Source organism: Podarcis cretensis (genome assembly GCF_951804945.1).
Source record: "Podarcis cretensis genome assembly, chromosome: 17".
Classification (NCBI taxonomy): domain Eukaryota; kingdom Metazoa; phylum Chordata; class Lepidosauria; order Squamata; family Lacertidae; genus Podarcis; species Podarcis cretensis.
This window is the reverse complement of record NC_137187.1, coordinates 37,638,878-37,664,688: the sequence shown is the minus strand read 5'-3', so window position 1 is coordinate 37,664,688 and position 25,811 is coordinate 37,638,878. Positions and strand designations below refer to the sequence as shown.

At 47.0% G+C, this 25,811-nt stretch overlaps 1 protein-coding gene and 1 long non-coding RNA gene across 3 annotated transcripts in view; one reads left to right on the top strand and one right to left on the bottom strand.

The window, feature by feature from the left end:
- LOC307206799 overlaps nucleotides 1–25,811 on the top strand; it is a 335,840-nt gene that overhangs the window by 236,088 nt on the left and 73,941 nt on the right. The gene's annotated exons all lie outside the window — the stretch shown is intronic.
- The window catches only part of GRIPAP1 (GRIP1 associated protein 1), a 75,803-nt gene that overhangs the window by 22,873 nt on the left and 27,119 nt on the right, over nucleotides 1–25,811 (bottom strand). For both annotated transcript variants that reach the window (XM_079960018.1, XM_079960019.1), the window contains 8 exons: nucleotides 23,579–23,674; nucleotides 21,760–21,972; nucleotides 17,462–17,575; nucleotides 17,231–17,308; nucleotides 15,609–15,704; nucleotides 13,979–14,035; nucleotides 11,748–11,847; nucleotides 1,248–1,375 (listed from right to left, as the gene is read on the bottom strand). In XM_079960018.1, the coding sequence (XP_079816144.1) occupies nucleotides 1,248–1,375; nucleotides 11,748–11,847; nucleotides 13,979–14,035; nucleotides 15,609–15,704; nucleotides 17,231–17,308; nucleotides 17,462–17,575; nucleotides 21,760–21,972; nucleotides 23,579–23,674 (882 nt within the window). The remainder of the gene's footprint in view (nucleotides 1–1,247; nucleotides 1,376–11,747; nucleotides 11,848–13,978; nucleotides 14,036–15,608; nucleotides 15,705–17,230; nucleotides 17,309–17,461; nucleotides 17,576–21,759; nucleotides 21,973–23,578; nucleotides 23,675–25,811) is intronic.

The window sequence follows — 25,811 nt, the reverse complement described above, 5'->3', positions numbered from 1 at the left end:
GAACCGAGGCCATTTAGGACTTTAAAGGTCAGCACCAACACTTTGAATTGTGCTCAGAAACATACTGGGAGCCAATGAAGATCTTTCAGGACCGGTGTTATATGGTCTCGGCAGCCACTCCCATTCACCAGTCTAGCTGCCACATTCTGGATTAACTGCAGTTTCCAAGTCACCTTCAAAGGTAGCCCCACATAGAGCATATTGCAGTCCAAGTGGAAGATAACTAGAGCATGCACCACTCTGGCAAGACAGTCTGCGGGCAGGTAGGGTCTCAGCCTGCTTATCAGATGGAGCTGGTAGACAGCTGCCCTGGATACAGAATTAACCTGCACCTCCATGGACAGCTGTGAGTCCAAAATGACTCCCAGGCTGTGCACCTGGTCCTTCAGGGGCACAGTTACCCCATTCAGGACCAGGGAGTCCCCCACACCAGCTCGCCCCCTATCCCCCAAGAACAGTACTTCTGTCTTGTCAGGATTCAACCTCAATCCGTTAGCCACCATCCATCCTCCAACAGCCTCCAGACACTCACACAGGACCTTCACTGCCTTCACTGGTTCTGATTTAAAGGGGGGTAGAGCTGGGTATCATCTGCATATTGGATACCCAGCCCAAACCCCCTGATGATCTCTCCCAGTGGCTTCATGTAGATGTTAAAAAGCATGGGAGAGAGGACGGAATCCTGAGGCACCCCACAAGTGAGAGCCCAGGGGCCTGAACACTCATCCCCCAACACCACCAGTTATAAACAATCACCCCCTGGGTAGAATAAATGAGCTGGCCAGAAATAGAGGCGATCCTAAGGAGTTCTTGTGCTGTCTGCAAGACCAGTTGCATGGGGACAGGGACTCCCGCAGCACCATCCCTAAAATGGCACCATAGGAAAACTACCAACAACCCAGGAGTGAAAGTTTGGAACACAGGAAGCTGCTTTGGGTCTATCTATCTCAGTACTGTCTACAGTGACTGGCAGCTGCTCTCCAGGATCTCAGGCAGGGATGTTTCCAAACCCCACCTAGAAATGCCAGGGACTGAACCTGGGACCTTCCGCTTATAAAGCAAATGATCTACCACTGAGCTATGGCCCTTCCTCAAATCTGAGGAAAGGCACTGCTTTTGAAAGGAAAGCTCCAGGTGTCTGCTCCCATCTACAGGGGCAGGAAGAGAAATTACAGACCTCACCCCTTCGAGAGCTCTGGCGTCCTTGGCACCTACAGCCAAACCTCTTGACACCTATCATGCCTCACCTTGTTGCTGCCGGCTCCAGATCCCTCTTTCATGATTTCACGGTAACTGAAGGACGAGATGCTGCTGCTGTCTCCTGTCTGTGCCCTGCTGGGCGAGCTGATATCTGCCAAGACAAGATCCTCGATTCCTGGAGGGCAGAGCACAATGTTAGAAACGCAAATAAGGGTGGCAGTTCTGGGGTCCAAACCGGCTAGAAAGCCACAGCCGCTCCCCATTGCCTGTCCTGTAACCCTCAGGTGTGTAGGTGCTAGCTGGGGGCAGCTCCTTGGCACAGGAAGAACACTCTCTACATGCTCAGAGACAATACTTTCAACAGTCAGAAAGTACACAGACACATATACCATAGCCTAGGTAATGTCCGTTGCACATCACAGGCTGGTATCTGCTCCTCAAACGGGGCTGGCATGAACAAGATCCAGTTCATATTAAACACAGATTCAGGCTCTTCTCTCTCTCGCTCTCCACCCTCAAATCTCTGAAAGTACCTGGCTGCAAATAACCAGCTGAGTAGTTAGTTTAGCTCCCTGGGGGATCTGATTTCTCGGAAGGTGTTATTTCCTAGCATATCCCAAGGAGTATTTTGAAAAAAGATGGTGTCAGAGACTGTCTGCCCAAAGCAGGATTTACCTGAGCGTTTGGATGTTAGTCCCACCCCCACCCCGCACTGCTCTGCGGCAGGATCTTGTCCTAAACTGATCTCACTGTTCTCACATCTCCTCCCAAAACAACACCAACTTCTTTCCTTAGGAGAAACCACCTCTCTGCTTTTGCAGAACTCCCAAGTGGCCCCTAGGAGCTAGACAGAACCAATCTTGTTTACATAATCAGGAACACACAAGGTTCCCAGTGGAGGCAAGCATTCAGAATCCATTAACCACAGATTAGGGATCAGGAGCAGGCTGCTGGATCCCAGAGTCGCATAGACCAATGCCTCCACCCCCTGTACAAATTCAACTTCCCTCTACTGGCTTTTACTCTCAGCTAATACTTCTTATAGAATGGTTAATGCTATGCATCTTCACCAGGACCCATAAGCTGGTTAAAATGAAACATTGGCCATTGTAAAGGTTGGTGTCATTGTAACTCTCAATCATGCAAAAGGCCAGCAGGGGGATATGAGAGAACCCACCCCAAAACCCACTTCCCCAACCATGGTTAATGTATTGGGAGCATGGTGTTCGCACACAAGCCCAAGGTGTTTGTCACATGGGAGATTCCTGGCAGTCTGAAGTGGTTTGCTTGTGTTGAATTCCCAGCTTTAAGCTTCTGTGCTATGTCTGCTCACGTTCATGAAAGATTATGCTCAATGTACCAGCCAGCCTCATTTGGAATCCTTCCTGCCAAAAGGTACCCTATATTTTATTTCTGGTCAGGATACACATAGCAGAAGTCCAAGATATTGTTACTGTTGAAGTGTTGTGGGGATCAAGGAGTTAAACACTCTCCTTGCATGTGATGACTAAGCATCACGAGACATGGGGGGTTGCCTAACTGATCCAGCTAGTTTAAAGAGGCATGGTTGACTTCCCACTTCAGTTAATTGGTAGGGGTGTGAAGAAGTGATGGCATCTCCCTGAACATAATTCCACCTGTGTGCTGTGTATCTTGAATATACCAACTGCTTGTTTTACGATGCCGCAAGACTGCAACTGAATAAACCCATACTGAAAATCCAGCTTGATTCCTGAACGCTTCCTGTGGAGCTCTTGTACATCACAAGTTACTACTACTACTAGCTGGGACACAGGTGGCGCTGTGGTCTAAACAACAGAGCCTAGGCTTGCCGATCGGAAGGTTGGCAGTTCGAATCCCCACGATGGGGTGAGCTCCCATTGCTCAGTCTCAGCTCCTGCCAACCTAGCAGTTCAAAAGCACATCAAATGCAAGTAGATAAATAGGTACTGCTCCAGCGGGAAGGTAAACAGTGTTTCTGTGCACTGGTCTGGTTCGCCAGAAGCGGCTTAGTTATGCTGACGAAAAACTGTCTGTGGACAAACGCTGGCTCCCTTGGCCTATAGAGTGAGATGGGCGCACAACCCCAGAGTCGTCCGCAACTGGACCTAACGATCAGGGGTACCTTTACCTTACTACTATTAGCATTAGCATTATTATTGCATTTTCTTCTCTTAAGGCCAGGAAGAGAAACCTGTGGCCCTCCAGATGTTGAGCATTGGTCATTCTGGTTGGGGATGATGGGATGGGATCCAACAATCCCTGGCGGACTCCAAGTTCTCCATCTCTATTCTAAGGGATAGGACCAAGGAGCTGTCCAAAGTGCTGAAACACACTGCAAAGCCCAAGTGCTGAGAGCTGATGTACAGGAATGAACCAACTAGTCTTGTGTGGTCTATCTTTTTAAAAATAGAATAAAAAAAACAGAAGGCTCACAGTCTACCAGTGCATTTTATAATGTACACATCAAGAGTACATACTCAAGATCTCTAACACAGCTAAAGTGTAACTCACATGTATGAAGTGATCCTGAGTCTGTATTCTTGCTGCTGAAGAGCATAAAGTAGTACCTTAATGGATCAGATCAAGCTCTAGCTAGTCAAGCATTCTCTCAGAATCCCAGCAATAAATGCCCACTAATCCATTAGTGGGTCAAGATTTAGCCCACCCTTGGTCCAATAAACAAAACTTTGCTATTAACATTCTTGCTTGGGCACAAAACTTGCTGGATTACCGTAGGTTATTATTTCTCAGTCTCACCTACCTCACATGGCTATTGTGATTATATAAAAATGGGAGTGGGGAACTGTGTACTCCACCCTGAATTCATTAGAGAAAGGGCAGGATATAAATCTGCTTGAGTACACACACACCCAACACACACACACACACACACACACAAAAGACGAGGGACACTTTTTACACAGCAGATTGCAGAATGCAGCTTCCAGTACAGACCATCTGGTGCATTCACCAGACCCCCTAAACAACGGAGCTGGCTTCTTTTGTTTTGTTTTTTTTAAAATGCGTTTTAGCAAAGCTGACTGCAGAGAAGGCTCTGGAAGGGGAATGAGTATCCAAGACCAGAGGGGTTCCCAAACTATTGGCTCAATGGGGATCCAGGTGCCCTTTTTCCTTTCTTCCCCGTTCTCCTGTCTCAGTCCTCCTACCTGGGCTTGGCTGGTATCCCAAGGGTCTCATCTACCAGGATTGCATCATTTGACAGTGAATACAAATTTATCGTAATGTGGGATGACCCCCTTTGGCAAATCATTTGATACGATTTTCAAAGAGGTGAGCGAAAGCAGGAGCTTGCCAATGAAACAACTGCAAGACTGCTATGAATTAAAGCCTGCAGTGAATTAATGAATAAAGTGATTTTTTTAAAAAAACAACAACCACAAATTATAAAGTTAAAAAGAATCTGGCCACTGTCACTAATGTCTTGCTAACATCCAGATTATATTACTTGAAACAATCTACATGGCGTGTGACCTTATTTTTGTATTCAAATAAAAATAGCAGAAGATGCTGGACTACAAGGTTGAAGATCACTGGTACCTTGAAGGTTGCTGTTTGACAGTGGGACAATCTGCCTCGAGAGCTCTCCTTCCTTGCAGGTGCTTCAGCAGAGGCCGGACAGTCATCTGTCAGGGATGCTGCAGTTGCAGATCCCACAGTGAGCAGGGAATTGCACGAGAAAACCTGCCAGGCACTTTCCAGCTCTAGGAGTCTTGCATAAGACGTTATCTGGGCCCTTGAGTCACCCTCAGCTTTGCTTTGCCATCTGAAGTGGGATGGGTAACTACACAAAGCACAGCCTTCTCAGCAGTGTGCGGAGGTTACAAAACTCCTGTCCAGAGGACGTTCACAAGGCTTTAATCGACAAGCAGAAATGTAGTTTTTACAGGGAAAATTTGGGCTTGTTATGATGCATAATGTTGCTGGATTTTGTTTTTGATAAAGAAGGCTGATTGCCGAAGAATTTATGCTTTTGAATTATGGTGCTGGAGGAGACTTGAGAGTCCCATGGACTGCAAGAAGATCAAACCTCTCTATTCTTAAGGAAATCAGCCCTGAGTGCTCACTGGAAGGACAGATCCTGAAGCTGAGGCTCCAAGACTTTGGCCACCTCATGAGAAGAGAAGACTTCCAGGTGTTGGAAGACCCTGGTGTTGGGAAAGATTGAGAATGGGATGAGAGAGGACGAGATGGTTGGACAGTGTTCCAGAAGCTACTAACATGAGTTTGACCAAACTGCGGGAGGCAGTGGAAGACAGGAGTGCCTGGTGTGCTCTGGTCCATGGGGTCACGAAGAGTCGGACACAGCTAAACGACTATACAACCAATGTGTCTTAACCAACTGTGTTTTATGTTATTGTGGTTGTTTTGCCATAAACCAGCTTGCCATAAACCCTATAGATAAAATAAAACACCATGGGACAGCTAAAATGGACAGTATCCTTTGGAAGAAACCAAAAAGAACTAAAAGAGCACAAATTCCTGCTCTAGAAAGACAGCAGAGGAAATGTAGAGAGAAGATGAGCAGCAGACCCAATTTCCCCTCCATCACGTGGAAATGTGAAGACACTGATACAACTCCCACCTCTGCCACGAGTTTGGTAGTTAAAGGTGAGGCACATCTGCTGCAGCTTCAGCCCCCCCCCCCACTAGCCATGGGAAACACAAGGGATCAGAATGCCCCCGTACAGCGCAGCTGTAAGCATCGCTGAAGTGAAGTGAAGTGAAGCACTTTAAGCCTTTCTGAGCCTTTTATTAGCCAAATGCCCATCGTGACGATGGATGGGCTGTTTGTGTGATAGGGACTGAACCTGGGCTACTGGCTGCTTGCAAGGCGTACACTCTGCAATTGAGCAGAGGCCATTCCCCAAACAGGGGTAAAATGGACGCTGTTCATTTTTATGGGCGAAAGTAAAATTTTGTATTCCAGGACACCCAAAGGCTAAATGTGGACCCTGCTCCCTTCTTGATCCCAGCCACTGAGAACCAAGAACTCTTTGCATATGCACAATCCCAACCCCTGCCCAGTTCCAGCCTGGATTCTGTTTCTTGAGTCAGGCTAGAGTGCCACATATCCCTAAATAAAAATTCTCAAAAACTGTGGTTAGTTATAAAAAGTGGGGGAGTAGGGAAATAGAGGGCGGGAACAGAGTCGGAACCTGAAAGCAACGTGGCAAGCAGACAGTCGCCGTTTATCTACCATGCCTCAATCAAAGACAGAGCAAAAAGAGGCATTTTAATTTTTTTTCAAACACACACACATAAGCTTGTAATAGGTATGCTCTTGCATGGGGCCTCATGAGGAACTCCTATCCAAAGGATCTATCAAGTCCTTTCTCCACTTTGCTCCACTAAACTCCGAGCACCTGGTGTTCCCAGACTGTTCCACAAGCCCAGAAATGGCATTTCTAGCCATTTGTGCTGCCTGCCTGCCTGCCGGAGAGCTTTGCAGAGGGAGAGTGCTGGGTGTGTAGGAAGTGAGAAATCCTACAAGCAAGTGCTGCAGCTGCCCAGCCCGGCTGGTTAATTTTTAATCCGGTGGTGAAAACAAGAGACCCATTCAATGCTGGGAGCTGCTGACTATACGCACCTCCTGAGCTCCCTGCTGCAAGTGGCCTCCAGCGCCTTTCAAACCCACCTGTTAACTCAAGTGCTAACCTCCCCTGGGACCAACTGATGCCTTTCAATCCCCCGCCTGTGACTCTCTTCCTCTTTAGCTCAGCTTTCTTTCTTTTAAAGGAGCAAACTGAGTTGGAGGTCACTGGCTCTTTGTTAAGAGGGAGAGAGAAGAGGGGATTACGCAGACGATGGCTTTTCAACAGAACTCCATGCTGGGAGAAAGCCCTGTGGAGGGAGAAGGACTCTTTTGTGCAGGCTGCTCTGGAAAAAACAGACGCGAGTGTGTGTGTGTGTGTGCGCACACACACAACACACACAAAACGGAGGAATTCAGAAGGCAATGAAAGTCCCTTCACACTCCAGGGTGCATTAGATCAAAGCAGGGAGATAAAAGGCATCCCTCCCAAGCAATTTGCCAGGGGCCAAATGACAGTGCCTCTTGGGAACCAAGGAAGGAATGGCGTTCACTTCAAGGCCTCCTTTAAAGAGAGAGAGGGAGAGGAACAGAGAGAGAGAAAAAGAGAGAGAGTTCTCTGCAGGTTGCACTAGCAGCAACAGCTGACAATCCCTTTTCCCAACCATACTTGGAGGCAAAGAAGCAGGACACAATCAGGAAAATCGCTTTCAAACATGGAGGAACTGCTCCTTTAAATACCTTTTGACAGCTCTGCCGCCCTCAAAGCCAGGGAGCAGAGAAAGGGCTGCACTTGCGACCCAACGAATGCATGCCTATGGTTGAAGGAAAGATTTTCTAAGCGCATGCAAATGATTACCCGATGCAAGGGTGAAATCTTGTGCTTGTGGCCCAAGAAATGCAAAATGGTGCAGCATCAAGGGACAAGGTGGTGCTCCTGGGAGAGGAATGGATCCTAGTGGGTGGTCCCAGGAGGAGACTGGGCAGGTTTACCGTGCTTTTGTCCTTTAGCAAGTGAGCAGTGTTTAGTGGCTTAGAACATGTAAAGGGAGGTCAAGAGATCTGGTTTCTAGAACTTGACTGCAGGAGTTGATGGGACACCTTTCAGAGTGCTTGAAAACACTTTGTGCAGATTATGTTATTTATTTTATAACTGCAGACCAGGTGAAGCCAGGATCACCCCCTGCCGTACTGATGGGCAATGACTGAACTTGTGAAAGAGACAGCCTTCGCTTGCGAGATGGTGTCTGCAGGGCAAGGCTAGGAGTTCTAGTCTCCAAATTAAGGCCATGGGCCACTTTCACGTGATTAAATTCCTACATGGAACTCTTTTGTGCACTGGAAGATGGTAGAAATTCAGCAGCCCCAAAAGCTTGGGTCAACCAGGTCTACTCAGGAAGCTGCTTTGTATTGGGTCAGACCCACTGGTCTACGCTGACAGGCAAGGGCAATCCAGGTCTTCAGACAGGGTTCTCATGCGAGGGATTGAACCTGGAACCTTTTGCATGCAAAGCCAATGCTCTACGACTGAGCCACAAGCCTTCTCAATAAGCCCTTAACATAAACCAAGTGTTCAGTCAGACAGAAGACACTGAGAAAGTCTTACTTGCATAGAATCATAGAATTGTAGAGTGGGAAGGTCCCCATAGTCCAAACCCTTAAAAATGTAGCATCAACACCGACAACTGGGAAACACTGGTCTGCAAGTGCTCTAATTGGAGGACAGCCTTTACCAAGGGTGTCATGGACTTTGAAGACTCTCAAACTTAGGACGAAAGGGAGAAACGTGCTAAGAGGAAGGCACACTTGGCAAATCCACACCGTGATCAACTCCCGCCTGGAAACCTATGTCCCAACTGTGGAAGGACGTGTGGATCCAGAATTGGCCTCCACAGTCACTTACGGACACACCATTAAGACCGTGTTCATGGAAGACAATCTTACTCAGCTACAAATGATCGTCAAAGAAGAAGACGACGCTCAGCTTCCCCTTGCCTGTGTATAATGAAACCCAAGAGGACATGATCACTTCCTCCCAAGGTTCCCTGTACTTTCACTTCGCTGATTAAAAACTCTGATGCGTTTCATCTGCAGCAAGGGGAAGTTCTTCCCATAGAAAAGGGAACATTTTTCAAACAGTTCTCTTCTTCCTACTGTGTCCTGACAATGTCTTCCAGTTTCCTGTTGATACTCTAAAGAATCAACCTTTCGACTTCCTCTCCCCACCTCTGTTACCTTCCTTTTTGCTTGCAGTCCTCATAGATGTCACCTGTTTCCTCCACGGAGAGCAGCTTGCTCTGACTGTGACCTCACACAACCCAGCTCTGCCCCAGCATTAAACACTCCTACACACACAAACATATGCAGTCATGGTGCAGGGCTGCCAGACACAAATCTGACACCCACATTCTCTCTTCCCCATTATCCTCTCTCTCTCTCTCTCTCTCTGAAGCCTCAACCAGATGGCTCATTTAAGAGATCATCTGTTTTCATGCTTACGCACCTGCAGGTCAACTCTACCTTGGCACAGTTCCTTCTACCCTCCCCTGGGCCACGCAGCTGACACAGCCAGGTGTCGGACTGACCACAACACAAGCTGGGCAGCTGGCTTCCTACTGCAGCGGTGTCCGAGGATGGAAGAAGGGGCTGTTTTTCCCATTAGGAATGCTACCCGTGTTCACAGCAACGCTGAGCCAGGAGCTTTGAAAGCTGCTGCCTGAGCAAGTTCTTAATAAATTTTCTGGAAATGCATTTGCTCTGAATGCTTCATTTATTCCAAACACAGAATTCAAGCGGACTTTGTTCAGCCCTGCGGGGCGAGAGGTGACGTCTCAAGCAGGCCTGGTAAGAATCCAGTGCCTCCATCCATCATGGCTCTTCCATTCAGAGGTGGCTCTAAGTCCATATCTTCAGTTGAGTCTCAAGAGTCAAGTCTGGAAGTTCTCCAGTATCTAAAAGCTGAAGACGCAAACGCTTTACCTGCTAAAAACTGTAATATTTTAAATGCCTACCATTCACCATTTTTAAACCTTCCATTATCTCACAACAATGAGTCATCACTGCCTCTCCTCCCCGGGGTGCATCTAACATGAGGTTGAAGACACAGACATGTTATGTGCTGCTAACATTATAATTGGGGCTAAATATATATGCTATGATTCTGAAGGAACTGTGGGGTGGGGGAAAGAAATCCTATTCAGTATAAGGTGCAAAATTCAGCTTGTCTGTGAGAAAATCAGTTTTTGCTTTGTTTCTGCTTTAAAGCAGGTTTCTAGTCCTTATAGTTCCACATGCAGACTCAAAGGAAGTGTGAGCAACAGCTGGTCAAGCTGAAAAGCCAGGAAGGGGTGGCAGAATAATAAAATTTCTAGTGGTCAGCAGGCAACCCTGAGTGGCCCTACGCACAGCTCTTGGCTCCACTCTACATGTAATGAAACCAGAATTATGCAAAATAGCAAACGCTGGGAAATCAAGTGTGCAGATCAACTTAAAGTGCATGATTTATATAGCCTGAAAAAAACAGCTTTCTCTTAGAGACGAAGTTAGGTTTCATTGGAGCAAGATTCTCATTATTCTTTTTAGGGCAAAGTGCACCCAGCTCCAAATATCATCTTAGTGGGTATGAAATATGGGCCTGTTAGAAGAGTTTTGTGTGAAGGGGCCCCTAGAGAAGGACAGTTGAATAGGAAAAGCTACTTCCAAGATCCCTATCAGCTCACCCACGGGGCAATTTGTCACACTGTTTTCTACTTGGGTACAAGCCACCAATCACTACATATTATTATTTTACCAGAAAGTCCAACAGCAGGTTACAGCAGTATAAAACATAGCATTAAAAGCTGTTTAGAACAGCTTTCAGCCTGCCGATTGAAAAGAACACATGCTTATAAATCAGGGTGGGAAGTCTAAGGTTTGAATGTGGCCCTCCAGACTTTACTTTCTGGCCCTTGGCAGTCTCCCCAAGCCACACCCCTCACTGCCCCCTTGCTTTGTATCCTGTCCCCCCCCCCCAGAAAGAATGCTGATAATGCCTTTTGCTTGCCTAGAGGAAGGAGAGGGGTGTGCTAATAATAATAATAACAACAATAAATTTTATTTATATCCCGCCCTCCCCAGCCGAAGCCGGACTCAGGGCGGCTAACAACAATAAAATAATACAACATTCTAAAATCATTTCATTATAAAATTAATTCAAATCAAATTGATGGCAACCATTGGGCTAGAGTTCTGTGAAGATTGCCAAAGGAGCGAGTCAGGCTGTGCCCTGGCCAAAGTCCTGGTGGAACAGCTCTGTCTTGCAGGCACTGCAGAAAGATGTCAAGTCCCGCAGGGCCCTACTCTCTTCTGACAGAGCGTTCCACCAGATCGGAGCCACGGCCAAAAAAGCCCTGGCTCTGGTTGAGGCCAGCCTAACCTCTCTGTGGCCTGGGACCTTCAAGATGTTTTTGTTTGAAGACCATAAGTTCCTCTGTGGGACATACCAGGAGAGGCGGTCCCGTAGGTACGAGGGTCCTAGGCCTTATAGAGCTTTAAAGGTTAAAACCAGCACCTTAAACCTGACCCTGTACTCCACCGGGATCCAGTGCAGCTGGTAAAGCACTGGATGAATATGATCTCGCAGCGAAGACCCCGTAAGGAGGCGCATGCAGAAAACAGCTCACTGTACAAAGGCAACATTTCCATTTGTTGCCCCTCCTACTTTTGCCTCTGGCACCACCTGCCACCAACATGTGGCCCTCAGCAGGGAATACCGCCACCCTTCTTGTAGACAGACACAGGCAGTGGTGGGGCAGCAGTTGATCGACCCCTTTCCTACCCAGTAGTTCACAAGGAAATCATAGCTATTTTGAAAACACCTGTACTCTTCACAGCTGATCGACCAGGTGCATATGTTCCAGGTACAGAAACACAGGACAATCCTCCCATTTCTGAGCACAACATTCTCTAGAGGGGAGGGGGAGTTCCTTCCTCTTCCTAGGAGCCCCCTTCTCACCTGTTCGGCTCTTGCTATTGGTCAAGATCTCCTGCAGCCGCTCCTGGAGTTTGTCCGCTCGCTTCCGTTCCAGGTGCAGCTGCCTCTTGAGGTCCTTCAGCTGTTGGAGAAGAGGGAGGGAGGCGCAAGGGAAATCAGGGCTGGAGGCAGGCTTCAGCAAGGCTTAGCCCCACAACCCATTTTCTGTGCCAGAACCCAGCCCTGAACAGGCCAATGCAACAGCATTGCCACTGAGCAGGGGCAGAGTTAATACTCCCCCCTTTCTCTCACCAGTGCGAGCCCACAACCATCCAACCCAGAGGAAAGATCAGAGTTGCATACAGATCACAATTTCTAAGCTCCGGTTCGAAAACTGTTGCTCTGAGTGCCGGGACCATAGTGTGGGAAGAGCGAGGTTCTCCCCCCATCCAGCTTCGAAGGCTGCCACCCAAATAGCTGCTATCCAGTGGAAACAGGAAACACCGGTCTAAATAACTCCATGGAGACCCCTAACCCTAATGCACTTCTGTAGTTAAAGGTCAGAAGACACACACTTCCAGGGATCTTGGAACCCTTCAAAATTGGGCATCAGTTGGAGGCAACAGTGACCTCCTCATCATGGGTGGGTAGAGCCTTGGGAGAGCTGAGCATCTAAGCAGGGGAAGGGGGCAATTTCTTAGTGCGGTGCAGGGTGGGAGGGGAAGAGGGATCACAGCATAATAGTAGTAGTAGTAATTATAATTATAATTATAATTATAATTATTATAATTATAATTATAATTATAATTTACCGTATTTTTCGCCCTATAGGATGCACTTTTTCGCCTCCAAAAATGAAGGGGAAATGTGTGTGCGTTCTATGGGGCGAATGCAGGCTTTCCCTGAAGCCTGGAGAGCAAGAGGGGTAAGTGCACACCGACCCTTCTAGCTCTCCAGGCTTCAGGAAGCTATCCACAAGCCTGTGGAGCCCAGCAGGAACTCCTGCGGAGCCCGGCGGGCTTCCCCCACCCCCAGCCCCGCAAGCTCCGGGAGCGATGGCGAGGTTGAACGCAACCTCGCCTTTGCTCCCGGACCCCCAGCCCCGAGGCTAAAAACGAAGCCAAGACAGCGAGCGGGATCCATCCCGCTCGCTGTCATGGCTTCTTTGCTCTTTGGGGCTCGGGGGGGGGATTCTTTATTCCCCCCCCCCCAAAAAAATAAGTGTGCCCTATGGGCCGGTGCGCCCTATAGGGCGAAAAATACGGTATCTGTACCCCGCCCATCTGGCTGGGTTTCCCCAGCCACTCAGGGTGGCTTCCAATAAAGATTAAAAATAAATTAAAATATCACACATTAAAAACTTCCCTAAACAGAGCTGCCTTCAGATTTCTTCTAAAAGTCTGGTAGTTGTTTTTCTCTTTGACATCTGGTGGGAGATGCATCTGGTGTTCCACAGGGCAGCCATCACTACTGAGAAGGCCCTCTGCCTGGTTCCCTGTAGCTTTGCTTCTCGCAGTGAGGGAACCGCCAGAAGGCCCTCAGGCTGGACCTCAGCATCCGGGCAGAACGATGGGGGTGGAGACGCTCCTTCAGGTATACTGGGTCGAGGCCGTTTAGGGCTTTAAAGGTCAACACCAACACTTTGAATTGTGCTCAGAAACGTACTGGGAGCAAAGAGGTGCTGTCCATAAAAAGAAGAGTGCAGCTGCTATTCTGTCCTCTGCATCCCAGCTTCTTTGCGTCTGGTCGCTCGGATAACCAGCTGGGAGTGAGGCAGACGGGCAAGAGGGCATGTGTGAGATGCAGCTCAGCACAGAGCGAGGAGACCCAAAGCAGCAGGAGCAGCAGCTCAGAGTTTGATGCACTTAAGACCCAGGCAGGGGGGAAACCAGGGGAGCCCAGTGGCTGTTGCGCCTTCACAATTCACAGCAGCTCCTTCTTTCTGGGACTTCAATCATAATACCCCACCCCACTGCAAGTGATACATTTCAGTGGACAACTATTGGCCTGCTGCTCCTGCTGTTCTCTCTTTAGCAGGGGTGGGGAATATAGCTCAGGGAGGGGGTCTTCAAGACCTCCAGCAGCCTCCAGCTACATGCTTTCTTGGAGAGAGAGTGCCCTGACTCTCAAGATAAAATGAGCCCAGAGGGAGAAGGGCAGTTAAAGGCCTGAGTCAACAAGGAATGGCAACCTGGGTTCAAAGAGAAAGATCAGCAGGGTCTCTTGCCTTCGCCGCCCCCCAACCCACTTCCCTTGGGGAAAGCCCATCTCACCGCTGCGCTGCCTTTCTTCTCGAGGATCCGCTGCCCGTCAACCGTGTCCTTCACTTCCTGCCAGGGAGACAAGGCTGTCACAAACCACTGGGAGCAGAAGTGCCAAATGATGTTTCTATCACACTTTTGGGGGGTGAAAATGCTTGAAAATTCTCCTCTCTGCTCCGTCTTACCCTCTGAGAGGCAGAACAATTATCATGCAGGGGACAATGGTTGTGTGGATCATGGCTATGCTGAAAGCTGTGGAATCCGGGTCCCACCTTCCGTTTACCGAAAAATACTAATACCTCTTTTTTTTTAAAAAAAAAAAGGAGACATTTCTAATCCTCATGGAGGACTGGACATTCAGTTTTGGCTCACATCTCTAATCTGTTAAGGTCATTTTGAATTCTGATTCTGTCTTCAGCGGCATTGGCTACTCCTCCCAGTTCACAGCTGTCAACTCTCAGATTTGAAAATAAGGGATCAGCAGCCTCACCTGTCCCGGGGACAGTCTACGGGATATCTAACAATCCGGGATAGCAGTGGGAAGCAGCGGGAAACGGCGCTGGAATAAGGGAATTTCCCGGGGGGGAAAGGGAAGGTTGACAGCTATGTCCCAGTTTGGTGTCATCTGCAAATCTGATTAGGATACCCTCGATTACTTCGTCCAAGTCGTTTATAAAGACATTGAACAACAACAGGCCCAGGACAGAGCCCTGTGTCACCCCACTTGTCATTTTCTTGCAGGATGACAAGGAATAATTAGTGAGCACTATTCACACTTAGAATCTTCACACTTTGCTGTCCCTCCTCACGGATCTCCCTTCCAAATCCTCCAGCCCCCTTCAACCCACCACCAGGGGCACAATCCTCCTCTCACTCTCCCAATTTTCATTTTTATCTCCCAACCTTTGGTCTAAGTAAAGGTAAAGAGACCCCTGACCATTAGGTCCAGTCGTGGACGGTTCTGGGGTTGCGGCGCTCATCTCGCTTTATTGGCAGAGGGAGCCGGCGTACAGTTTCCGGGTCATGTGGCCAACATGACTAAGCCACTTCTGGTGAACCAGAGCAGTGCACGGAAACACCGTTTACCTGCCAGCCGGAGCGGTACCTATTTATCTACTTGTACTTTGACGTGCTTTCAAACTGCTAGGTTGGCAGGAGCAGGGACCAAGCAACAGGAGCTCACCCCGTAACGGGGATTCGAACCGCCGACCTTCTGATGGGCAAGTCCTAGGCTCTGTGGTTTAACCCACAGCGCCACCCGCGTCCAACCTTTGGTCTAAACTGGGATAAATGGGATAAAAATACTGGTGAGGCATCTGAAGAGAGATCCAAGGGACCCATACCCAAGGATCTCTGCTACACTCAAACGTAGCACAGGGCACTTTCCACCTAGTGCACCAGACGGGGAACCGGGACTCATTGAGAAGGATCTGCAGAAGTCCAGTCTGGATATGTGACTTGGGGTGGGACAGCACCACCTGCCTATCTGTGCCTGACACTGCAAGCATGCTGGAAAGAAAAGAGGCACAATCCAGCAGATGGGCAAACCCATCAGGAGGGAAGGGAACAGGTGGACCCAGGAACCTCATACTGCTAAGCACCTGTTCCTGGGGAAAGCTGGCAGGCAGCAGCACACACACACCTGTTTCAGTCGGCTGATTGTGTCCAAGTGTTCATCCTTCGCTCTTTCAATCTCTCGCAGCTTCTCCTTGGTTGCTTCCACCTCACGGTCCTTTAGCTGCAGAGGAGAAAACCCAAGAGCAGGCATTGGGGAGCAGATACAGGATTTTCCCAACCCTGCAATTGTTGCTGGTTTTAAAAATGCCAGTGGCTGAGGAGGAGGCACTTGGAGGGGAGAAGAAAACAGGATCACGCTTAATCGTACCACCTGCACCCCCCGTCATTTCCTCCTGCCCATTTGACCAGCAAACATCTCAAAATCACCAAAAACTCCAAATCAAAGAGCGGAAGCGAAAAGATATCAAGAGAGAACCCACCCACCACCACTTTCCTCCCCTCTGCTGAATGCCAATGTTCTTCTCTTTTAGTTTTGGGGATTCACCCATGTGTTTTAAAGTATGTTTTCTGATCTTTTATGTGCTGTTCTGCTTCAGGTGGTTGCATTTTAAATTTGGGTCCCCACCTTGCTCCTATTATTGCAAATTGCCCCGAGATCCATTTTGATGTAGGGCAGTATAAAAAACATTTTTGAATGACTGCAGCAATAGCTAAATAAATAAGAGGGTGAAAGAGGCATGCTGCTGGTCATCTGAATAACTGAACTTCACTGTCCAGTTGCTGTAATTCATGGGTAGGCAACCTAAGGCCTGGGGGCAGGATGCGGCCCAATCGCCTTCTCAATCCAGCCCGTGGACGGTCCAGGAATCAGCGTGTTTTTACATGAGTAGAATGTGTGCTTTTATTTAAAATGCATCTCTGAGTTATTTGTGGGGCATAGGAATTCATTCTCTCCCCCCCCTCTAAAATATAGTCCGGCCCCCCACAAGGTGTGACGGACAGTCGACTGGCCCCCTACTGAAAAAGTTTGCTGACCCCTGCTAATTGATGAGAAATCCATTGCATCGAACGGCTGGTCCACACCAGAGACACTTCACCCATCAACCTCCTGCCACAGGGTAACCCACACATACCTATGCCATTATTTATTGCATTATTTATTATATATAGACCCAAGAGACCGATTTATAAAACCCCTGTTTACGAATGGAACACATTTGAATAGGGTGGAAAGGGTGAAATGGCTGCTGAGCGACACGGACGACTTTGTTACTTATAAAGTAGCACTCTATGTGCTGGCAGCTAAGAAGATCAGGAGGAAGGAACTAGATAAAATAGCAGTCAACTGCAAAGGGGATTCAGATATTTAATTTGGCACATCTTACCTGAGAATCTTCTGCTACTCTATTCTATTTAATGCAGCAAATAATTTTAGTAGCCGTGACCGTGGTTTTATTGTATGTGTGGCGCCCTGTGATTTTTATGGTTGTTGTTGTTTTTCTTGTTGTTCTCCTTCTGAATGATGCCATGGCCTATGGCTAGTGCAGTAAAAAGTTTAACTGGAATTGGGTAACCCACACGGTCTGCATCAAGGCAGCTGCTGGAGAGTAGAAGTCAAAGAGGAGCATCCGCCAACGGCGTCACCTGGGTTCACTAGCCTCCCACAAGACTGTGGAAGCAGCTCAATGGCCAGAGTGGATCACTGCCATTTCTCCCAATTGGGAAAGCCCAAAATATTTCCTGTACCTGCAAGTCAGCCACATGCTGTTCCTTACAGACTCGCATGGCCTCTGCGTGGTCTTGCTGATGCTTCTCTATCAGCTCCTGGGAAAGAGGATGGGAACAATCAGATCCCTGGAGCAGGACAGGAAGACTTGGTGGGGTGGGAACCAAGCGTTTGGACCCTACTGGCCCTCTGGTAGGGTACGCCAGTTCTGCCCTGTGACATATCACTAAGGGGAAGGGGGGTCCAGTCACCTCCGCCTCTTTCAGCCGCCGTTCAAACCAGCCCTTTGTGCCATCCATGGACTGTATTTGGAGGCGCAGCTCTTCCACGGTTTGCTGCATGGACTCCAGTTCCTGACTGCGCGCCTGAAGGGTGAAGAGAAAGGGATACAATCATAGAATTGGAGACTTGGAAGGGACCCTGAGAGTTATCAACTCGGCAATGCAGGAATCTTTTGCCCAGCATGGGGATTGAACCCACGACCCAGAGATTAAGAGTCTCATGCTCTACTAACTGAGCTATCCCAGATGCAGGCAGCAGGCCCAGGGGAATTAGCGCAAACTAAAGACGCGGGTGGCACTGTGGGTTAAACCACAGAGCCTAGGACTTGCCGATCAGAAGGTCAGAGGTTCGAATCCCCGTGACGGGGTGAGCTCCCGTTGCTCAGTCCCTGCTCCTGCCAAGGGGTGAAAAAAAGGCCGTATGTTTAATATTTGTTTGTTTGTTTGTTTGTTTGTTTGTTTGTTTGTTTGTTTGTTTGTTTATACCCCGCCCATCTGGCTGGGTTTCCCCAGCCACTATGGGCGGCTTCCAACTGAATATTAAAAACAATACAGCATCAGACATTAAAAACTTCCCTAAACAGGGCTACCTTCAGTTGTCTTTTAAAAGTAAAACAGTTGTTTATTGCCTTGACATCTGCTGGGAGGGCGTTCCACAGGGCAGGCGCCACTATCGAGAAGGCCCTCTGCCTGAGGTGGGCACCATTAGCGCCTTCCCGACCCGCGAAGGAGCCTTTTTTAAGGCTACGGAACAGGGAAGGGGGAGCGGCGCGGTGCTGAGAGCCCTCTGCTTCCCCTGCTGAGTGAAGCCGCAAGCCATGGACGGAGAGCGCTGACTTTTTCCCTTGAACATTCGGACTAAAAGCAACAACCCATGAGTAATACGGAAATTGGATTTAAAAAGGAATTTTTGTCTTTAAATTCGGTACGACCGGGGGAGGTGTAAAAAGGAAGTCCGCCCCCCCCCCCCCCGCCTTGCAGACAACCTAAAGCAAGGACTAGAGAGCTAAAGCTGAGAGAAAAATCTTTGTCCTCTGTGGAGAAAAACTATTAATTTCATGATTGGACACTACAATTAATTTTGCTGGAGGACAAGAGTCGGTTTGGAAAGTTAAAGTGCAACCCCCCGGGACCCGGGAGTGATCTGTGAGAGAGCCTGCTGAAAAGAGACGGACTTTGACAGCTGTCAAACTAGCTGTCAAAGCTGGGAAATAAAAGGAAATGTTGTTTCTGGTGACTCTGCCGGTTAGATTTTCTGTAATTTGGATACAAATTGCTGGGAATAAAGAAAAATAAGTTACATTGGACTTTTGGATTGGAACTGGAAAGATACTAAGTAAACAAAATCCCCCTAGAGGGGAGTTTTGGAACACTGCAAGAAATGGCTGTAAGTGGAAAAATACTGACTGAGCTGAATAGGACATTTCATCTCCTGGGAAAGCTCCAGGAATTACAGGGAGAGATCCAGGACCAGGGTAATATTTTGACTACAAGGGTGACAACATTGAATGAAGCAGTAAATAAACTTGCTAGAACAGGAAGAGACTTGATACAAGCCTTTGTCGTGGAACCAAAAGCCCTTGAAGTTGGAACAGAAGTTGCTGCAGCTGGGCAAAAGAAATCTGATAAATTTGAGAAAGTGGAAAAAGAGACATATGAGGATTTGGTGGAAAATTTGGTGGAAAATTTGGTGAAGCTATAATGTTGTGGAAGATCAAGGCAGATCAGAGGCCTCTTAGCACAAGTGAGATCAAGATGGAAGTTGGAGCTTTTGGGACATACAGTTTTAAAAAATTTAAGGAACAAAATTTGAGCTCCACTTTTAAATTTAGAGGCCTGCTTGGAAGAAAAATGGTCATTATTGGGACAGATCTTCCCCGAGAGTTGGTGTTGAACACAAAGGATGGTCAAAAAATCCGGCAGAGTGAAATGGAAAGAGTTTTAGGAGCCTCGGAAGTTTGGGATCCAGGCTGAGAATTGATGGATTGACGGACACTGACTTGGGGATCAAACCGGGAAAGGGAGGGTGGGATTTGGGAATCCAAAGGGTGTTAAAATATAGTTTGTTAAGTTCTTTTTTCTTTTTATAACTTTTGCGATTTTTATGGAATGCGGGGAAATTATGGAAGGGAAATTTGGGTCGACTTTAGGAAAAAGGTTTAAGATTAAGTTAAAATTGGGTTTTTTAAATTAATTAGAAATAAGGCTTTTAAAATTAATTGAGAAATGGAAGAAAGAAGAAAAGGAAAATAAATAGCATGAATAAAGAAATTATTAAGCTAAGGTTGAGAAAAACCATAAGAACTTGTTGAGCAGACAATATAAATTGGAATGCAAGAAGGGGAGGGGGGAGGAGGTCTGAGAAATAAGGTGAAAGAAGATAAAGGTAAAGGTACCCCTGCCCGTACGGGCCAGTCTTGACAGACTCTGGGGTTGTGCGCCCATCTCACTTAAGAGGCCAGGGGCCAGCGCTGTCCGGAGACACTTCCGGGTCACGTGGCCAGCGTGACATCGCTGCTCTGGCCAGGGCCAGAGCCGCACACGGAAACGCCGTTTACCTTCCCGCTGGTAAAGGTAAAGGTAAAGGTACCCCTGCCCGTACGGGCCAGTCTTGACAGACTCTGGGGTTGTGCGCCCATCTCACTCAAGAGGCCAGGGGCCAGCGCTGTCCGGAGACACTTCCGGGTCACGTGGCCAGCGTGACATCGCTGCTCTGGCCAGGGCCAGAGCCGCACACGGAAACGCCGTTTACCTTCCTGCTGGTAAGCGGTCCCTATTTATCTACTTGCACCCGGAGGTGCTTTCGAACTGCTAGGTTGGCAGGCGCTGGGACCGAGCAGCAGGAGCGCACCCCGCCGCAGGGATTCGAACCGCCAACCTTTCGATCGGCAAGCCCTAGGCGCTGAGGCTTTTACCCACAGCGCCACCTGCGTCCGAAAGAAGATAAGGTTCTTTAAATATTATGTGGTTTTTTAATTGTTTTTCTTTTTTGGATATTTTTTGTGTTTTTTAATTTTTCCTTTTTGTTTTGTTATTATATGGAAAATTTCAATAAATATTATATATATATAAAAAAGAGAAGGCCCTCTGCCTGGTTCCCTGTAACCTCACTTCTTGCAGCGAGGGAACCGCCAGAAGGCCCTCAGAGATGGACCTCAGTGTCTGGGCTGGATGATGGGAGTGGAGACACTCCTTCAGATATACTGAAAGGGGAGGAGGTAGGCAAGATGCCTCTGGACATTTTATGTACAAGATTATGCCTCCTGTGGTGAGCAGGTGGCAAGTTTTGCTCCTGTTGTAACAGGAAGAAACTTTACTTTGAACTTTGGGGCAAAATGTCAGGCATTCACTTGCAGTGAGGGGGTAAGAATAGGTAGTATCGAGGGACACTGCTGGGGCAGGAGGTAAATCTATCCCCCCCACCCCCACCCCAAGTCTGCCCCCAAGTTCCTGGTCATTCTAGAAACTGATGCTGGCATGAAATAGGACCTAGGAAGTGGCTTTTGAAAGCAAAAATGTACAGCATTACAAAGGACTGTGTGGCCTTTGCTGTGCATATTCTCTCACCGCAACGGCATTGTGAGGCGAGTCAATGCTTTTCAAATTTAATAATAATAATAATAATAATAATAACAACAATAATAATAATTTATTTATATCCCACCCTCCCCAGCTGAAGCCGGGATCAGAGCGGCTAACAACAGTAAAAGTAACACAGTTTACATAAAATCACAATCTATTAATTAAAATATACATTCTAAAATCAATTCAGAATCAAATCAATTCAGAATCAAATTAATGGCAACCATTGGGCTAGAGTTCTATGAAGATTACCAAAGGAGGGGGGCCTTGGCCAAAGGGCTAGTGGAACAGCTCTGTCTTGCAGGCCCTGCAGAAAGATGTCAAGTCCCGCAGGGCCCTAGTCTCTTGTGACAGAGCGTTCCACCAGATCAGGGCCACGGCCGAAAAAGCCCTGGCTCTGGTTGAGGCCAGCCTAACCTCCCTGTGGCCCAGGATCTCCAAGATGTTTTTATTTGAAGACTGTAAGGTCCTCCGTGGGACATACCAGGAGAGGCGGTCCCGTAGGTATGAGGGTCCTAGGCCGTATAGGACCCTCGTACCTACAGATGGAAGGCACAGAAATTCAGCCTCCTGAAAACCTCAGCTCTCGTTGAAAGAAGATATACTAAGGTTCTAGTCCTTAAGATGAACATGCCCATCTCGATGGGAAGACCAGGCCCAGGCACCCAAGCTCCTTTGACCAGTACCTTCTCCTCCTTCAGCTGGCCACGCAGCTCGTCCTCCTGCCGTTTCTTGTGCTCATGCAGCTCCCTCAGCTCCCGCTCATATCGCGCCCGCACAGCGAGCACCTCTTTCTCGTGTTGCAGTCGGAGGTTGCCCAGCTCTTCCTTGTGGCGCCCCTTCTCCTGCAGGGTCTCAATGGCCATCTCATCTAGCATGGCCTTGCGCTTCTCTGCCGTCTAGAAATCAGGCACAAGTCAGAGCAGTCTTATGAGACTGATATTTTCTAATTTTTATGGTTTACCACACATTGTAATTGGAGTACTATTTTGTATCATGCATTCGGACTGATGACACGTGTAGCGAAACCTGTAATATATCCGGAGAACAGGTCTCCTTTTGCCCATTTGTGTTATTCTCACCAGAGTGGTAGCTTTGATTTGCTTTCTTGTGACTGATCCATGCATAAGGCTTTGTGTTTCCAACTCAAGACCCCTTGAAGAACATCTCATCCAGTTCAATATTTGAAAAACAGCTTTGAAAAATTTCTTCATATTCTCCAGTGTGCTACCCTTGCCATTGTGGCAGCACGGGGTTGCCATTCTATGACTGGACTTACGCTACTTGTTGAACGGTTCATTTATCCAGTCTGTATAATGTTTATTGCACATGTAACTTGTTAAGATAGAGTTGTACATTTATCCACTCCATGTTTACAGTAACTCCAGGCCTTGTTTTGCACATGGCACCTTAGTATGTTTGCTGCTTGAATGGTTATAAGTCTATCTCTATTCTAGCTATTAATCTAGTAAATTTTGTTTTATACTTATAAGCCAGTTTTTCAAGAAAGCCTGGAAACCAGGCAGAATTCAGTAGGCTTTCATGAGTCAGCAGGAACCACTTCAGTTCACCGCAAGTTCTCAAAGCTACCATTCCTTGCCCGACTTCCCCTTCTCCCTTGTCTTTCACTTTCCTCCAGTCCCATCAGCTGTGGGTTTTCAAAATGCTTAGGATCGGATGCAATCCAGTCTGTGTCTTGTTTAAGGCAGGTAACAGGCTGGCCGTATCAAGAGACAGAGCCAAACTATTGTTCGGTGTTCCGTGCATGAGCAAAGCTGAGACTCAGACCCACAGACTCACTCCTCCCATCACAGACCTGGGGATTTCTAGAATTGATCTCTTACTTGCCTTTTGAAAATCAGAATTCAGGGCAAAATATGGTTTGAGGAAAGGGATGCGGGTGGCGCCGTGAGTTAAACCACAGAGCCTAGGACTTGCCAATCAGAAGGACGGTGGTTTGAATCCCGTTGCTCAGTCCCTGCTCCTGCCAACCTAGCAGTTCGAAAGCACGTCCAAGTGCAAGTAGATAAATAGGTACCACTCTGGCGGGAAGGTAAATGGTGTTTCTGTGCGCTGCTCTGGTTCGCCAGAAGCGGCTTAGTCTTGCTGGCCACATGACCCAGAAGCTGTACGCCGGCTCCCTCAGCCAGTAAAGCGAGATGAGCGCTGCAACCCCAGAGTCGGCCACGACTGGACCTAATGGTCAGGGGTCCCTTTACCTTTATGGTTTGAGGAAGCCATAGCTTGCCATATTCAGACACAACAACAAGCCAGGTTTTGCTGATGATTGGAGTGGGTGCCAGTTCAGAAACCCTGGTGCAAAGGGGGGGAAGGAAAAAGTAACACAGGAGCATCAGGCTCTGTGTTCTACACCATGGTTTGAAGCTACATCTGAATGTGGCCAGAGTCCAAAGTGAAGTGGCGAGTTTCTTCAGCTAAACTGGGTGCCAAACAGGATTAAATCCACTGCCTGCCCCTCCCTCCTTCCTGCCCCAAACTACTCACCTTCCTGGTTTCATCAAGGTCTTGTAACAATCTCTCCTTCTCCTGTCCTATTTCTTGTAGCTGCTCCAGGAGACGAGTGTTGGCCCGGAGAGACTCCTAAGGGAGAAAATTAAGATGGCTGTAGAGCAAGGCCCTTCCCCGTCCCCCAAGTTATTTCCTCAGCACCCCAATTCTGTCACAGACTCTCTTAGGCCTCTGACAGAGGGACTACAAACATCCAAGAGCACATCACTGAGAATAGATTTCCTGTAACACATTTTGGCCCACCTTACAAGGCTGTTAGAAGAATTACTGAGATCAGCTACATGGTGCACTTTGTTTTTTTTTTTTAAATAATTTTTATTGCATTTTTCACAAAAAAGAACAAAAAAAGCAAATTTTCACAAACATTACAAAAAGAAAAGTTTTCACAAACATTGCAAAAGAAAAGAAAACATAGACAAAAAAAGAAGAGAAAAAAGGAGATTTTAACATAAAAAAAAACAAAAAGAAATCCCTCACTTTCCAATTATAACCTTCAAAACCTTATTTTCCTTACTTCCACCCGCCTCCCGATCTTGTATTCTATGTAATAATTAGTTCAGCAAGCTCAATCTTTGTTCATTTTGATTCTTGATCCCTCCCTTTGTGCTCTTATTTAACTCAGTCACTAGAACCCCTTCTTTCCTTTTCAATGTCCTCAACATTCAAAGATTTTACAGTGTTTTTGTAGATAGACTTTAAACTTCTTCCAGTCCTCTTCCACCTGCTCTTCTCCTTGATCTCGAATTCTGCCAGTCATTTCAGCCAGTTCCATATAGTCTATTACTTGCATCTGCCATTCTTCCAGAGTGGGTAGATCTTGTGTCTTCCAATACTTTGCGATGAGTATTCTTGCTGCTGCTGTAGCGTACATAAAGAAAGTTCTATCCTTCTTTGGCACCAATTGGCCGACCATGCCCAGAAGAAAGGCCTCTGGTTTCTTCAAGAAGGTATACTTAAATACCTTTTTCAGTTCATTATATATCATCTCCCAGAAAGCCTTGATCCTTGGGCACGTCCACCAAAGGTGAAAGAATGTCCCTTCAGTTTCTTTGCATTTCCAACATTTATTATCGGGCAAATGGTAGATTTTTGCAAGTTTGACTGGGGTCATGTACCACCTATATATCATTTTCATAATATTCTCTCTTAAGGCATTACATGCCGTGAATTTCATACCGGTGGTCCACAACTGTTCCCAGTCAACAAACATAATGTTATGACCAACGTCTTGTGCCCATTTTATCATAGCAGATTTTACCGTTTCATCCTCAGTATTCCACTTCAACAGCAAGTTATACATTCTCGACAATATCTTAGCATTGGGTTCTAACAATTCTGTTTCCAACTTTGATTTTTCCACCTGGAAGCCAATTTTCCTGTCCAAATGATAGGCCTCTCTTATTTGAAAATAATGTAACCAGTCTCGCACCTTATCCTTAAGTTTCTCATAGCTTTGCAATTTCATTTTATCTCCCTCCTGCTCCAGAATTTCCCAATATTTTGGCCAATTAGATTCCATATTAAGCTTTTTTAAGGCCTTTGCTTCCATAGGTGAGAGCCACCTAGGGGTTTTATTTTCCAATAAATCTTTGTATTTCATCCAGACATTAAACAATGCTTTCCTGACAATATGGTTTTTAAATGTCTTGTACACTTTAGCCTTACCGTACCACAAATATGCATGCCACCCAAAAACGTTATCATATCCTTCCAAATCCAAAATATCCGTGTTTTCAAGAAGTAGCCAATCCTTCAGCCAGCAAAAAGCTGCTGCTTCATAATATAACTTAAAGTCCGGCAGGGCAAACCCCCCTCTTTCCTTTGCGTCAGTAAGAATTTTGTATTTTATTCTGGGCTTTTTGCCCTGCCAGACAAATCTAGAAATTTCTTTTTGCCACTTCTCAAAACAGTCCATTTTGTCAATGATTTGTAGCGTCTGAAACAAAAACAACATTCTTGGCAATACATTCATTTTGATAACAGCAATTCTACCCAGTAAGGAAAGTTTCAAGTTTGTCCAAATTTCAAGATCTTTTTTCACTTCTGACCAACACTTCTCATAATTATCTTTAAATAAATTTACATTCTTCGAAGTCAAGTTCACCCCTAGATATTTCACTTTTTTCACCAATATTAAACCTGTTTCTTCCTGAAACCTTTCCTTCTCTACTGCTGTCAAATTTTTCTCTAAAACCATAGTTTTTGATTT